The 17,753-nt window shown below is 39.5% G+C and overlaps 1 protein-coding gene across 2 annotated transcripts in view; it reads left to right on the forward strand.

Annotated features, from left to right (window-relative positions):
* The window catches only part of RIMS1 (regulating synaptic membrane exocytosis 1), an 831,266-nt gene that overhangs the window by 521,088 nt on the left and 292,425 nt on the right, over nucleotides 1–17,753 (forward strand). For both annotated transcript variants that reach the window (XM_053710432.1, XM_053710433.1), the window contains one exon: nucleotides 3,377–3,448. In XM_053710432.1, coding sequence (XP_053566407.1) covers nucleotides 3,377–3,448 — 72 coding nt within the window. The remainder of the gene's footprint in view (nucleotides 1–3,376; nucleotides 3,449–17,753) is intronic.

The following is a 17,753-nucleotide window of genomic DNA, read 5'->3' on the forward strand; positions in this document are numbered from 1 at the left end:
CCAAGATGGCGTCCCTCGAATTCCGATTGGCTGATAGGATTCTATCAGCCAATCGGAATTAAGGTAGGAATATTCTGATTGGCTGATGGAATCAGCCAATCAGAATCAAGTTCAATCCGATTGGCTGATCCAATCAGCCAATCAGATTGAGCTTGCATTCTATTGGCTGATCGGAACAGCCAATAGAATGCGAGCTCAATCTGATTGGCTGATCAGCCAATCAGAATATTCCTACCTTAATTCCGATTGGCTGATAGAATCCTATCAGCCAATCAGAATTCGAGGGACGCCATCTTGGATGACGTCATTTAAAGGAACCGTCATTCGTCGTTCAGTCGTCGGCCAGGATGGATGTTCCGCGTCGGAGGTCTTCAGGATGCTGCCGCTCCGCTCCGGATGGATGACGATAGAAGATCCCGCTTGGATGAAGACTTCAATCGGATGGAAGACCTCTTCTGCCCCGCTTGGATGAAGACTTCTACCGGATGGAGGACCTCTTCTTGCTCCGCTTGGATGAAGAATTTGGCTCGGCTGGGTGAAGACGACTCAAGGTAGGGAGATCTTCAGGGGCTTAGTGTTAGGTTTATTTAAGGGGGGTTTGGGTTAGATTAGGGGTATGTGGGTGGTGGGTTGTAATGTTGGGGGGGGTATTGTATGTTTTTTTTTACAGGCAAAAGAGCTGAACTTCTTGGGGCATGCCCCGCAAAGGGCCCTGTTCAGGGCTGGTAAGGTAAAAGAGCTTTGAACTTTAGTAATTTAGAATAGGGTAGGGCATTTTTTTATTTTGGGGGGCTTTGTTATTTTATTAGGGGGCTGTTGGTGTAATTAGTTTAAAATTGTTGTAATATATTTCTAATGTTTGTAAATATTTTTTTATTTTTTGTAACTTAGTTCTTTTTTATTTTTTGTACTTTCGTTAGTTTATTTCATTGTATTTATTTGTAGATATTGTATTTAATTAATGTATTGATAGTGTAGTGTTAGGTTTAATTGTAGGTAATTGTAGGTATTTTATTTAATTAATTTATTGATAGTCTAGTGTTAGGTTTAATTGTAACTTAGGTTAGGATTTATTTTACAGGTAAATTTGTAATTATTTTAACTATTTTAGCTATTAAATAGTTCTTAACTATTTAATAGCTATTGTACCTGGTTAAAATAAATACAAAGTTACCTGTAAAATAAATATAAATCCTAAAATAGCTATAATATAATTATAATTTATATTGTAGCTATATTAGGATTTATTTTACAGGTAAGTATTTATCTTTAAATAGGAATAATTTATTTAAGAAGAGTTAATTAATTTCGTTAGATTTAAATTATATTTAATTTAGGGGGGTGTTAGGGTTAGTGTTAGACTTAGCTTTAGGGGTTAATACATTTATTAGAATAGCGGTGAGCTCCAGTCAGCAGATTAGGGGTTAATGTTTGAAGTTAGGTGTTGGCGATGTTAGGGAGGGCAGATTAGGGGTTAATACTATTTATTATAGTATAACTTTTTACACAGAACTTACTCTGGTGAGCTGAGGACATTGTGAGGTAAAATATCTTCCTTTTTTACATAGAGATGCTCAGGTGATATTTTCCTGACAGCTTTTTACAGTTATACTGCATCAGTTTCAAGTGATTTAGCATATGAGTAGTATGTCCCTTTAAGGTCTATGCCCCTAAACAGTATTCTAGCAGCAGCAATAACATGAGGTTACATTTTACAGTAGCTCATTCACTCACACAGTATTCTATATACTTCTCAGGTTGCTGTTTGGCCAGGAGAGTGTCTAGATTATTTCTTCTGGTTACCTCTCAGGATCCCTCTGTACCTGTTGCTCCTATAGGAGAGACTAATGATATTTTTTCTTCTTCTGTGTGCCTTATCTTCATGTTCAATGGTTCATCTATTACAGTATGTTTTGATGAATATGCTTCTTATCTTATATTAAGTTCAGTTTATTTTACCTTGCTCATTTGTTGCCTAAACATGTCAACTGTTCTTCTGCAGTTGGGTTTGTAGCCTATATTCTTAATCACATTATACACTAATGTTCCTCCTTCTCTTCATGCAGGTTTAAGAGAAAGAAGCAGAGATATTTTAATTCTGTTTGTCAACCTGAGTTAGCTGAAAGATTGCTTGGGGCAGTTATTTTATGTCTTGAGAAGAAGGAATCTTGATTTGTTAATAGTGTAGAATGATAACTTTATTGAATACCAAGTGCAATAGAGGGGTTTTCAGTTAAATCTGCTGTTTATAGTCTTTTTCTGTGAAATGGTTTTGACCTGATCAGAGGTTTTCTTCTTTACAGTTTTGATGCTGTTTATTCTTTATCCTATTTTAGTATTTTAGGTTCCTCTTCCCAAAGCTGCAATCGTCAAACTATCCAAGCACACAATTGTAGATATAAAGAATCTTTTGAAGATCCTTTTTATATTAGGTTAATATCCGCATTTTGCAGTGTCATCTATTTTCTGTCCTTTTTAGCCTCAACTTTTCTTGGTCCGACACTGACTCCAGCAGGAAGGAAATGAGTATATAGAGGATATGTTTCTGTTTACTACAAGAAGAAAGGGTCAATATTTATTTAGCAGTCATGAATATGGTTCTACTATGACTGTAAAAAAAAAAATAAGAAGAAAAGTATAGACTGGTATATCAAAAATGTAATCTTTTGAGAGTATTGGCTCTTGTGAATATTTTGTTTTCTGTGTAAGTATACTAGTTATTTTATACCTATATATATTAACTCTAAAGTCTAAATCAAAGTTTATGGGCCTAATATTTTAATCTAATTCAGTATTTTATTTATTTTAATTGCTGTCCTTTCAGTACTGATTTGTTTTTTATATTAAAGAAAACACGTTGAATGTAAGAGCAAAAATTGTAGAAAATGTGGTTTTTAACCCCTTTGGAAACTAATCTCATTGTGAAAACAAGTTTTTTTGTATTACTTCTGCTAGATAAAAGCTTAGTGTGTAACCACAATTAAAATATGTACAATAGACTTCATATTCATTTTTAATTGATGTCTGTGTGTGTTTGGGTTGAAGGGTAGATTTTAATTTTGTTATTTATTTATTTTTTATTTGAGCTACCTATAAACATTTTTTGTGTGATATAAAGATATAATTTTCAGTCTGTTGTTACCACAAAGGGTTCATGGTATTCATTTTTTTTAATTTAAAAAAATAAATAAAAAATTGCAAAGTATTAAACAGGTGCATTTGACATACAGGGCTTCATTTAATAATATTGTCTTCACATCATAAACTTCCTGTATATGTAAACTGTGGTCTCATTCTTCATTATTCCATTTCTTTATTTCTTTTTGTGTTCCTTTTCTTCTATTTTCTTGTTTGTTTCTGTGCCATTTCATCTCAGGCAGCCCAGGAAATTGGAAAGATCTGTCAACCAGAAACAAAGTAGGAAAAGCACTGTTTCTGAAGTTAAAAGGTATGAGCTACATTAATATAACTTTTAGTCTCAGAAATTCTCCTTTTTAAAACTGAATGCTAGTATAAATACATTAAAGGGATAGGAAAGTCAATATAAACTGCATGATTCCGACAGAGCATGTAATTTTATACTTTTTTTTTTTTTTATACTTTTAAATTCACTTATATTTTCATTTGTGCTTTGTTCTCTTGGTATCGCTTGTTGCAAAAAAATGCATATATCCTACACTAGTGTTAACTAGCTGCTGATTGGTGCCTGCACACATTTGTCTCTTGTGATTGGCTAACTAAATGTGTTTATCTAGCTGCCAGTAGTGCAATGCTATTCTTCAGCAAAGGATAACAAAAGAATTAAGCAAATTCGACAATACAAGTAAATTGGAAAGTTGTTTAAAATTGTTTGTTCTATGCAAATCCTGAAATACATTTTTGGAGTTTTCTGTCCCTTTAATTTATACATTTTAAGCTCAAGCACTTGTATAGATCATCAAACAAATTACTCAATCCATGTTATAAAATCTTACATTTCAAGTCATCAAGTACATCTGACAAGACACATTTAAAGGGTTTTGCTATCTAACCATGGTTTTGTTAATCAGTTAAAAGGACACTGAACCCAAATTTTGTCTTTCGTGATTCAGATAGAGCATGCAATTTTAAGCAACTTTCTAATTTACTCCTATTATCAAATTTTCTTCGTTCTCTTGCTATCTTTATTTGAAAAAGAAGACATCTAAACTTTTTTTTTGGTTCAGTACTTTGGCAGCACTTTTTAATTGGTGGATGAATTTATCCACCAATCAGCAAGAACAACCCAGGTTGTTCACCAAAAATGGGCTGGCATCTAAACTTACAGTCTTGCATTTCAAATAAAGATGCCAAGAGAATGAAGAACATTTGATAACAGGTGTAAATTAGAAAGTTGCTTAAAATTTCATGCTCTATCTGAATCACAAAATAAAAAATTGGGTTCAGTGTCCCTTTAAGCTATGATTCAAGCAGTAACATATCTTAAATCTGGTCTGTTAGGACATTGAGACCCAGAAATGAAAAGCAGTCTTAAAACAAATTCACATATATCAAGTTTGCCACTGTTTTGCTATAAATGCAGCCATTGGGGCATATTTATCAAAGTTAGAGCGGACATGATACGATGTAGCGTATCATGTCCTGTGCACATCGATAAATGCTGACAGTATACGCTGTTGGCATTTATCATTACACAAGCAGTTCACCAGAACTGCTTGTGCAATACCGCCCCCTGCAGATTCGCAGCCAATCGGCCGCTAGCAGTGGGTGTCATTCAACCCGATCGTATTTGATCGGGTTGATTTCTGTCCACCGCCTCAGAGTAGGCAGACAAGTTATGGAGCAGCGGTCTTTAAAGAAAAAAATTACATTAAGCAAAAAGGTTTATTATTATAGTTTACTAATTAGTATAAGTATAGTGTTGGAGCTTAACACTAATTGGCAAGAAATTATAATATTTTACCAACTATTTTTGTTTTTCTTCAGAAAATTGCTACTAACATTAACAATTGAGCAGTTCTTAATCTTACATGTTTTCATTAATTTTGCATTTAAAACACAAATAGAAACCAATCTAATATTGGAAAGATTTGTGTATCTGATAGCTTAAGACAAAAACAGGTGTTATAATGACTTGTCACTGGGGAAAAAAGTCACTAAAAGGCAATGCCACTGGGGAAGTTTTGGGCTGTAGGATGGCTAGGGTTCTCCAATAAAAACCTCTCTGTTTCTTCCAAATACACACCAAAAACAGATTTTCACAACTTTATCAGAAACACACCCAAAACAAATACCCAGCTGCCCCTTTAAAGGGGCAATGTACTGTTAAATTGTTTCCAGTTGCTTATACCTGCAACACAGTATATAATGTTTGGGAAATTGCTTTCGGTTAACTTTTAAATATGAAATAGCTATTTTCTTCTCATTGAAACCACAAACGATTTAAATGTGTTAGACTTGCAGGAGAGCAGACCTCCTTATTCTATCATTCTCACTATAAATAAAGGCTGTACTGTCGCTTTTTATTACACACAAAACTTACTTAGAGCAATTGAAAAAGAATATTTTAGTACCTATCTCTCACCACCTTCACTGGGGGGATGATTAAAGCTGCTTACTTTTGTTTACATAACGTTTCTGTAGACCATTCTGTATACATTTTCATTGTAGATGCTGATTTCAACAGGCACTAACAGCTATTGTAAACAACAATATAAAGGTGAAGGAGCTATTTGTAAATAATTTAGTGCATTCCTGCTGGTACAATGGATCATTAGGAACACTTAGTAAAAAAAATTGTAATCTCTAAAATGGGTATCCCCTTATCTAAGACGCCATCCCTAGCCCTCCTACAAATTATAACACATACCCTACCGAATCTATATGCATACCTATGTATATACCTATTCACAACCATCAAAAACGCTATTGCCAATTCATGGAATCGGAAAACTCCCCAGAATTTGTGTAGAATTCTTAACACTATGGCATACATATACAGGGAGTGCAGAATTATTAGGCAAGTTGTATTTTTGAGGATTAATTTTATTATTGAACAACAACCATGTTCTCAATGAACCCAAAAAACTCATTAATATGAAAGCTGAATAGTTTTAGAAATAGTTTTTAGTTTGTTTTTAGTTATAGCTATTTTAGGGGGATATCTGTGTGTGCAGGTGACTATTACTGTGCATAATTATTAGGCAACTTAACAAAAAACAAATATATACCCATTTCAATTATTTATTTTTACCAGTGAAACCAATATAACATCTCAACATTCACAAATATACATTTCTGACATTCAAAAACAAAACAAAAACAAATCAGTGACCAATATAGCCACCTTTCTTTGCAAGGACACTCAAAAAGCCTGCCATCCATGGATTCTGTCAGTGTTTTGATCTGTTCACCATCAACATTGCGTGCAGCAGCAACCACAGCCTCCCAGACACTGTTCAGAGAGGTGTACTGTTTTCCCTCCTTGTAAATCTCACATTTGATGATGGACCACAGGTTCTCAATGGGGTTCAGATCAGATGAACAAGGAGGCCATGTCATTAGATTTTCTTCTTTTATACCCTTTCTTGCCAGCCACGCTGTGGAGTACTTGGACGCGTGTGATGGAGCATTGTCCTGCATGAAAATCATGTTTTTCTTGAAGGATGCAGACTTCTTCCTGTACCACTGCTTGAAGAAGGTGTCTTCCAGAAACTGGCAGTAGGACTGGGAGTTGAGCTTGACTCCATCCTCAACCCGAAAAGGCCCCACAAGCTCATCTTTGATGATACCAGCCCAAACCAGTACTCCACCTCCACCTTGCTGGCGTCTGAGTCGGACTGGAGCTCTCTGCCCTTTACCAATCCAGCCACGGGCCCATCCATCTGGCCCATCAAGACTCACTCTCATTTCATCAGTCCATAAAACCTTAGAAAAATCAGTCTTGAGATATTTCTTGGCCCAGTCTTGACGTTTCAGCTTGTGTGTCTTGTTCAGTGGTGGTCGTCTTTCAGCCTTTCTTACCTTGGCCATGTCTCTGAATATTGCACACCTTGTGCTTTTGGGCCCTCCAGTGATGTTGCAGCTCTGAAATATGGCCAAACTGGTGGCAAGTGGCATCTTGGCAGCTGCACGCTTGACTTTTCTCAGTTCATGGGCAGTTATTTTGCGCCTTGGTTTTTCCACACGCTTCTTGCGACCCTGTTGACTATTTTGAATAAAATGCTTGATTGTTCGATGATCATGCTTCAGAAGCTTTGCAATTTTAAGAGTGCTGCATCCCTCTGCAAGATATCTCACTATTTTTGACTTTTCTGAGCCTGTCAAGTCCTTCTTTTGACCCATTTTGCCAAAGGAAAGAAAGTTGCCTAATAATTATGCACACCTGATATAGGGTGTTGATGTCATTAGACCACACCCCTTCTCATTACAGAGATGCACATCACCTAATATGCTAAATTGGTAGTAGGCTTTCGAGCCTATACAGCTTGGAGTAAGACAACATGCATAAAGAGGATGATGTGGTCAAAATACTCATTTGCCTAATAATTCTGCACTCCCTGTACACTATGGAAAAATATATTTTCTATAAGCTAGATAAATCAGACCTCTTTGAACTCACTTGGGCAGATTGGAAAGCTAAATATGATACGGGTGGAAACCTAATGTTATAACCACGGACTGACATACATTCCCCAGACCCTAACTGTGTAACTAACTAAGCCTCCCCACCCCCATAAGACTGCACAAAAATCCCTCCCCACCCTGTTTCCCCTCCACTCTTATCTTCCCTTTCCCTAATTAATAACTCTTCATTATTTGGACCATTGATGTCAGGGTGCCAGGAATCAGACTGAGACGAGAAGTGCAAAAATAATCACACCTTTATTAATAGCAAAAAACAATAAAAAGTCCACAAGTAAAATAACAAGCCAGGAATCAAAACCAGAGCTGGTAGTCAGACGAGCCGAGTCAGGAGCCAAAGATAATAGTCAGATGAGTTGGAATCAGGAACAAGGAGAACACCAGAGTCAGGAACAAGCCAAGGATCAGGAACCAGCCAGGTAATACACAGGAGCTCTCACAAACAGGTCTGAGACAACGCAAGAGTAAAGCATACTGAACAGAGGCCCTTTAAATAATAAGTGATGACATCACAATTCTGAGACTGCATCCTGTCTCACATGGATGTTGTACACCAGTCTGGCCATAAAAGGAAGTGCAGGAAATGAGCAGCATCACACAGTATGCACCAGAGTCAGCAAGAGAGGTGAGTAAAATGGCTGCCAGCAACACATGGCAAAGAAAGCAGGTAAAAACCCTGACAGTACCCTCCCCTCAATGATCCCTCTCCCACTGGAGGACAAAAGGCTTATTGGGGAAACGGGCATGGAAGGCACGGAAGAGGGCGGGAACATGAACATCAGAGAAGGGAACCCATTAACACTCCTCCGGACCGTAGCCCCTCCAGTGAACCAAATACTGTACGCAGCCTCTGGACATACAAGAGTCAATAATGCTGCTTACCTCATACTACTCATGATTCACAACAAAGATAGGATGGGGAAGAATGGTTTCAAGAGGGAGACATGAATAACATTGGAGATGTGCATTGCAGGAGGAAGGTCAAGAGCATAGGCCACAGGATTGACCCGTCGGGGTATTCGAAAAGGACCAACATAACGGGGAGCCAGTTTATTGGAAGGCATGCGAAGGTTCAAGTTGCGAGAGGACAGCCAAACTCTCTCACCAACCTGGTAGGAAGGCGCGGGCAGACACTTACAATCAGCCTGGAACTTATGGCACTGCATAGAACAATGAAGGCAATCCTGAATGTGCACACACGTGGAACGGAGTTGCTGGAGATGCTCTTCCAAAGCTGGAATACTGAGACATGAATGAATCGGGCAACAAGGATGGTTGAAACCCATTATTCGCCATGAACGGGGATAACTTGGAGGAAGCATTAATAGCACTATTATGAGCGAACTCTGCCCAAGGTAACAGTTCAGACCAATTATTGTGGTGATCTGAGACATAGCAATGGAGGAACTGTTCCAGAGCTTGATTAGACCGTTCCGCAGCCCCATTGGATTGAGGGTGATATGCCGAGGAGAAGGAAAGCTGGATCCCCATTTAAGCACAAAAGGAACGCCAAAATCTGGAGACAAACTGGCTACCCCGGTCCGACACTATCTCCTTGGGTAACCCATGAAGACCTCCCAGGCAAAAATTGAAGCAGGCTCCTGAGCGGTAGGCAAGTTCTTCAAGGGAATGCAATGTGACATTTTAGAAAAACGGTCAACCACCATAAGGATAACAGTATTGCCATTGGAAACAAGGAGCTCGACAATTAAGTCCATGGAAAGATGTGTCCAAGGACACTCACCATTAGCAATAGGTTGAAGAAGACCAACAGGAAGACGTCAAAGAGTCTTATTCTGTGCACAAACTGAGCAGGAGGCAACATACGCAGCAACATCAGAACAAAGACCTGGCCACCAGAATTGTCGAGTGACAGACCAAATCATTTGGTTCTTGCCTGGGTGACCTGCAGCTTTAGGATAGTGGTAAGTGTGCAAAAGTTTAGTTAGAAGATTCTTAGGAACAAAACACTTACCACTAGGTTTCTCAGGAGGTGCATTGGTTTGTGTAGCCAAGATCTCCTCCCCCAAGGGAGAATTCAAATTAGTACGTATGGTAGCCAAAATAGTAGTAGGTACAGACTCCTCCTTGGATAGAGGCGAAAATTGTCAAGAGAGGGCATCAGCCCTAACATTCTTACTACTAGGCAGGTAGGAGACCACATAATTAAACCGAGACAAAAATAGCACCCATCTGGCCTGTCGAGGCAACAAACGTTTTGCTTCAGATAGATAAGTTAAATTCTTGTGGTCAGTAAGAATGAGCACTGGCACGCTAGTACCCTCGAGAAGACGCTTCCATTTCTTGAGTGCCAAAATTATTTCATAATTGTACTCTGCTGGAGACAATTTCTTAGAAAAGAAACCACACGGATGCAAGGAACCGTTAGGTGTACGACGTTGAGACAAGAGGGCACCTACTCAAGTCTCAGACGCATCAACCTCAAGAACGAAAGGCAGGACAGGGTTAGGATGAGCCAGAACTGGAGCGGCAGCAAAGGCTTAAGACTATCAAAGGCCTTAATGGCAGTAGGTGACCAATGGAGTGGATCATTCTCTTTACGAGTCATGTCTGTGATATGTTTGACCAAGGAAGAAAAGTTTTTAATAAACTTTCTATAGTAATTGACGAACCCCAAAAAACGTTGAATAGACCAAAGATCAACTGGGCGAGGCCACTGCAGAACTGCAGATAACTTGTCAGGATCCATGGAGAACCCTGCAACGGAGATAACATAACCTAGGAAGGTTACTTGAGTCTGATGGAACTCACATTTCTCGAGTTTACAAAACAGGCCATTCTCACGTAGTCTCTGAAGAACCGATGTAACATCAGAACGATGAGCCTCAAGTGTAGGTGAGTGTATGAGGATGTCGTCTAAGTACACCACAACACACTGTTGCAACATATCTCGTAGGACATCATTAATAAATTCCTGGAAAACAGCAGGAGCATTACATAGGCCAAAGGGCATTTTAAGATACTCATAATGCCCGCTCCTGGTGTTAAATGCTGTTTCCCATTCATGGCCCTCCTTGATCCTAACAAGATTGTACGCTCCTCTCAAATCAAGTTTAGTAAAGACCGTAGCTCCCTTGAGGCGGTCAAAGAGTTCCGTAATGAGCGGAATAGGGTAAGCATTCTTAATGGTAAGACGATTAAGACCCCTATAATCGATGCATGGTCTTAACTCGCCACCCTTTTTATTTACAAAGAAGAAGCCAGCCCCTGCAGGAGAGCAGGATTTGCGGATGATCCCCGCAACAGAGCATCGGCAACATACTCCTCCATAGCACAATTCTCCGCAACAGACAGAGGGTAAACCTGGCCCCGAGGAGGAATGGCTCCGGGTTGCAGGTCTATGGCACAATTGTAAGACCGGTGAGGAGGCAACGTACCAGCACGCACCTTGTCAAAAACGTCTAGGAACTCTCGGTACTCCTCTGGCAATTGAGATACCGAAGAAGTGCACAAGACTTTAACTGGTTTCAGGAAGACAAGTGAAAATACATTGCGGAGACCAGACTGGGATTGTGCTTTTGGAGCCAAGGATAACACAGAACAACCGGAAAATGCGGAGAGTTTATCACCTGGAACTGCAGGGTTTCAAAATGGAGAGCCCCAACAGCCATGGATAACGGAGTAACAAGTGCGGGCTGAAGGGGCCTGCCATCAATGGCCTCAATAGCAAGCGGAACGGACCGAGGCAAAACAGGAATGGATTGCTTTGATACAAAAGCACTGTCAATGAAATAGCCCGCAGCACCGGAGTCAACAAGAGCCTGGGTGACTATGGAGGAGTCCACCCAGGAAAGGACAACCGTGACCAAAGGTTTCTCCTTTAGCAGTTCTGGGGACGAGGATAAACCACCCAAGGTCTGCCCCTGACAAGACCTTAGGTGTGAGCGTTTCCCGGGCATGTAGGACAAGACTTCAAAAGGTGACCCTGTAACCCACAATAGATGAAGAGCCCCTCCCTCCTCCAAAAGGCCCTCTCCGCCATGGAGAGACACGTGAAACACAACTGCATCGGCTCAGCAGTACCTGGTGACTCGGGACCAGGAGACATGGCATGGGTGGGAACGAACACATAGGAGATAATGGAACAGGAGGCTTCCGCAAGCGCTCCTTGAAAGAGGGCCTCTCACTTAGTCTGATGTCAATTAGGATAAAAAAAGACATCAATGCCTCAAGATCTTCTGGTTAATCTCTGGCAGCAACTTCATCTTTAATTGCATCAGAGAGCCTATGAAAGAAGGCGGCAACAAGGGCTTCATTGTTCCAACCTACCTCTGCGGCAAGCGTATGGAACTCAATGGCATACTGAGCAACAGATCTTATACCTTGCTGAATGAACATGAGTCATTTAGCAGCAGAGGAGGAGCGAGCCAGAACATCAAATACTCTTCGAAAGGAGGCAATAAATTCAGGGTAATTTGAAATCACAGGTTTATTAGTCTCCCACAAGGGATTAGCCCAGGCAAGAGCTGTGTCAGAGAGTAACGAGATGAGAAATCCCACCTTAGCTCTGTCAGAGGAAAAGCCTTAGAGCAGCATCTCAAAGTAAATGCTCACGTGGTTCAAAAACCCTCTGCACTGATTAGGATCACCTCCATATTGCTGAGGTAGAGGTGCAGAACTGGACATGCTCCTGGTAGGACTAGGTGCAGCAGCGGAAACAGGAGCAGCCATAACTTGCAGGACACTTTGGTCCAAATATGCAGTGCAAGTCAGCAGGGTTTGCAGGGCTAGTGCAAATTGATCCAAGCGGTGATCCTGTACATCCATTCTGGAAATTATGGCAGGTAAAGGTGTATTATTAGCACCATCAGGATTCATGGCCCTTGCGTTCAAAAATAATCACACCTTTATTAATAGCAAAAAATAATAAAAAGTCCACAAGTAAAATAACAAGCCAGGAATCAAAACCAGAGCTGGTAGTCAGACGAACCGAGTCAGGAGCCAAAGCAAGTAGTCAGATGAGCCGGAATCAGGAACAAGGAGAACAGCAGAGTCAGGAACAAGCCAAGTATCAGGAACCAGGAGGGTAATCAGACAGCCAGGTAATACACAGGAGCTCTCACAAACAGGTCTGAGACAATGCAAGGGCAAAGCATACTGAACAGAGGCCCTTTAAATAATAAGTGATGACATCACAATTCTGAGACTGCATCCTGTCTCACATGGATGATGTACACCAGTCTGGCCATAAAAGGAAGTGCAGGAAATGAGCAGCATCATACAGTATGCACCAGAGTCAGCAAGAGAGGTGAGTAAAATGGCTGCCAGCAACACATGGCAAACAAAGCAGATAAAAATTGAGAAAATTGACAATTGAGACCTATATTAGATGTATCCCTCATTTTGCTACAATATCCTTAAGACATTCACTAATAACATTGGTTATTATGTTTTACTTACATCGGTATATAAATCTACATTTTGTGATTAACCTATGTTATTTATTGATGTTACCTTGATGTTGCATTGTTTTGTCTAATAAGTGACATGTTTCCCTTATGCAAATTGGTCATTACTTTACCTTGTCTTTGCATATCATATTATTATGTTTGTTGAAACCTTAATACAAAAATTGAAACTTAAATAAAAAAAATTTTTTTTTTTTACAGAACAATGACTTTCCAGGACATAAGAACTCAGTTGAAGTTTAAAGTGAAAGTAAAGTTTGATGAATGAAAGCCCGTTTTTTAAAAATACTATTAAAAACAGGGGCACTTTCATTCATCAAAGTTTACAAAGCAGCCGTTTAGATTAAAAACTTACCTCTCTTCTTTGCACAGCCAGAGTAGTTTCCCCCTCCTGGAAATCCTCTCTTCACACGTCATCAATGACTAATCCGGTTTACTCCAATCACAGCATGGCCTCAGGCAATGACTACCCTGGGGGAAGTGCCGTGATTGGAGGAAGCCAGATTAGTTATTGCGGACGTGTGAAGAGAGGAAATCCAGGTGGGGGAATCTGCTCTGGCTGTGAAAAGAAAAAAAGTTAAGTTTTTTAATCAAAACGGCTGCTTTGTAAACTTTGATGAATGAAAGTGCCCCTGTTTTTAAAAGTATTTTTAAAAAAGGGCTTTCATTCATCAAAGTTTACCTTCACTTTAATAGGCACCCCTTTAATAAACATCATGCCCAGAATAAAACCTCAGGCCATCATCTCAAATTTTACCATGTTTCTTTTTAAAGCAGTGCCTGAGTGTGTCATTAATACAGGGTCATTAATTAACTTTGTTGCCAGTACAATTTGGCTGTGGTGGATGGGTTTGTTTATAATGTGATTGTTAAAATAAATTCTAGTCAATTATTTATCTCTATACTGTGTGCAGCAAATCCAGCAAGTAATTCCATGAAAACTCCTAAATAGGCCAGAGTTAGTGAAAGTTATTCCCACACCTCATAACCCTATGATAAGCAACACAAATGCCTCTGCCAGGCAGTCTGAGGATATATAGGAAGCATGCTTGTTTAAAAGGGTGGGCTTTAAAGTAGGTTTGAGGAAGTCCCTGGCTTAGCAAGTATTACCTAAAAACATAATTTATGTAATAATTTACCTGATAAATTAATTTCTTTCATATTGGCAAGAGTACATGAGCTAGTGACGTATGGGATATACAATCCTACCAGGAGGGGCAAAGTTTCCCAAACCTCAAAATGCTTATAAATACAACCCTCACCACACCCACAATTTAGTTTAACGAATAGCCAAGTAGTGGGGTAATAAGAAAGGAGTAAAAAGCATCAAAAAAGGAATTTGGATATAATTGTGGTTTATACAAAAAAATCAGAACCACCATAAAAAAGGGGTGGGCCTCATGGATTCTAGCCAATATGAAAGAAATTAATTTATCAGGCAAGTTCTTACATAGATTATGTTTTCTTTCATGTAAATGGCAAGAGTCCATGAGCTAGTGACGTATGGGATAGCAATACCCAAGAAGTGGCACTCCACGCAAGAATCACTAGAGAGGGAGGGATAAAATAAAAACAGCCATTTCGCTGAAAAAAATTAATCCACAACCCAAATATAAGTTTATTCTCATAAATAAAAGAAAAAACCTAAATCATAAGCAGAAGAATCAAACTGAAACAGCTGCCTGAAGAACTTTTCTACCAAAAACTGCTTCCGAAGAAGCAATTACATCAAAATGCTAGAATTTAGTAAATGTATGCAATTAAGACCAAGTTGCTGCTTTGCAAATCTAATCAACTGAAGCTTCATTCTTAAAAGCCCACAAAGTGAAGACTGATCTTGTAGAAAGAGCTGTAATTCTCTGAGGCGGGGCTTGACCAAGGAAACGGCAGAAGCCTTCTGACCTTTCCTAGAACCAGAAAAGATAATAAATCTTTAGTAGCTTCAACAAAATATTTCAGAGCTCTCACCACATCCAAAGAATGCAAAGATCTCTCCAAAGAATTCTTAGGATTAGGACACAAAGACGGGACAACAGAAAGAGATTCACAAGAGAGAGCAGATAGTTCAGAAACTCTTCTAGCAGAAGAGATGGCCAAAAGGAACAACACTTTCCAAGAAAGTAGTTTAATGTCCAAAGAATGCATAGACTCAAATGGAGGAGCCTGTAAAGCCTTCAAAACCAAATTAAGATTCCAAGGAGGAGAGATTGATTTAATGACAGGCTTGATACGAACCAAAGCCTGTACAAAACATTGAATATCATGAAGTTTAGCAATTTTTCTGTGGAATAAAACAGAAAGAGCAGAGATTTGCCCTTTCAAGGAACTTGCAGACAAACCTTTATCCAAACCATCCTGAAGAAACTGTAAAATTCTAGGAATTCTAAAAGAATGCCAAGAGAATTTATGAGAGGAACACCATGAAATGTAAGTCTTCCAAACTCGATAATAAATCTTTCTAGAAACAGATTTACGAGCCTGTAACATAGTATTAATCACTGAATTAGAGAAACCTCTATGAATAAGCACCAGGCGTTATATTTCCATACCTTCAAATTTAATTATTTGAGACCATGCTGGAGCCACCAACAACACAAACAATTGTTCCATGATGATTTTGGAGATCACTCTTGGAAGAAGAACTAGAGGCAGGAAAATAAAAACAGGTTGATAACACCAAGGAAAGGTCAACGCATCCACTGTTTCCGCCTGAGGATCCCTGGACCTGGACAGGTACCTGGGAAGTTTCTTGTTTAGATGAGTTGCCATCAGATCTATTTCTGGAAGGCCCCACATCTGAACAATTTGAGAAAACACATCTGGGTGGAGAGACTACTCTCCCGGATGTAAAGTCTGACGACTGATATAATCCTCTTCCCAATTGTCTATACCTAAGATATGAAGCACAGAAATTAGACAGGAGCTGGAGTCCACCCAAACAAGTATCCAGGATAATTCTTTCATAGCTTGAGGACTGTGAGTCCCACCCTGATGATTGACATATGCCACAGTTGTGATATTGTCTGTCTGAAAACAAATGAGGCCAAAACTGAAGAGCCCTGAGAATCACAGAGTTCCAAAATATTTATTGGTAATCTCGCCTCTTGAGATTTCCAAACCCCTTGTGCTGTCAGAGATCCCCAAACAGCTCCCCAACCTGAAAGACTCGCATCTGTTGTGATCACAGTCCAGGTTGGACGAACGAAAGATGCCCCTAGAACAATACGAAGGTGATCTAACCACCAAGTCAGAGAAAGTCGAACATTGGGATTTAAGGATATTAATTGTGATATCCTTGTATAATCCCTGCCCCATTGGTTCAGCATACAAAGCTGGAAAGGCCTCATATGAAAATGAGGAAAGGGGATCACATCCGATGCTGCAGTCATGAGACCTAACACTCCCATGCACATAGCTTTTGAAGGGAATGACTGAGACTGAAGGTTCCGACAGGCTGCAACCAAGTTCAAACATCTCTTGTCCGTTAGAGACAAAGTCATGGACACTGAATCTATATGGAAACCTAAAAAGGTTACCCTTGTCTGAGGAATCAAAGAACTTTTTGGTAAATTGATCCTCCAACCATGTCTTTGAAGAAACAACACTAGTTGATTCGTGTGCGATTCTGCAGAACGTAAAGACTGAGCAAGTACCAAGATATCGTCCAAATAAGGAAACACCGCAATACCCCGCTCTCTGATTACAGAGAGTAGGGCACCGAGAACCTTTGAAAAGATTCTTAGAGCTGTTGCTAGGCCAAAAGGAAGAGCAACAAATTGGTAATGCTTGTCTAGGAAAGAGAATCTCAGGAACCGATAGTGATCTGGATGAATCGGAATATGAAGATATGCATCCTGTAAGTCTATTTTGGACATATAATGGCCTTGCTGAACAAAAGGCAGAATAGTCCTTATAGTCACCATTTTGAAAGTTGGTACTCTTACATATCGATTCAACATTTTTAGATCCAAAACTGGTCTGAATTAATTTTCTTTTTTTGAGACAATGAATAGATTTGAATAAAACCCCAGACCCTGTTCCTGAAACAGAACTGGCATGATTACCTCTGATAACTCCAGGTCTAAAACACACTTCAGGAAAGCCTGAGCCTTTACAGGGATGCGTGAGAGAAAAAATCTTCTCACAGGCGGTCTTACTCTGAATCCTATTCTGTATCCCTGAAAGACAATACTCTGAATCCATTGATTTTGGACCGAATTGATCCAAACATCTTTGAAAAATCTTAATCTGCCCCCTACCAGCTGAGCTGGAATGAGGGCTGCACCTTCATGCAGACTTGGAGGCTGGCTTTGATCTCTTAAATGGCTTGGATTTATTCCAATTTGAGGAAGGCTTCCAATTGTAAACAGATTCCTTTGGGGAGGGATTAGGTTTCTGTTCCTTATTTTGTCGAAAGGAACGAAAACGGTTAGAAGCTTTAGATTTACCCTTAGGTCTTTTATCCTGAGGCAAAAAAACTCCCTTCCCCCCAGTAACAGTTGAAATAATTGAATCCAACTGAGAACCAAAAAACTTATTACCTTGGAAAGAAAGTGATAGCAATCGGGACTTAGAAGTCATGTCAGCATTCCAAGATTTAAGCCACAAAGCTCTTCTAGCTAAAATAGCTAAACACATAGATTTAACATCAGTTTTGATGATATAAAAATGGTATCACAAATAAAATTATTAGCATGTTGA

The sequence above is a fragment of the Bombina bombina genome, chromosome 4 (genome assembly GCF_027579735.1).
Source record: "Bombina bombina isolate aBomBom1 chromosome 4, aBomBom1.pri, whole genome shotgun sequence".
In the NCBI taxonomy this organism is placed as follows: domain Eukaryota; kingdom Metazoa; phylum Chordata; class Amphibia; order Anura; family Bombinatoridae; genus Bombina; species Bombina bombina.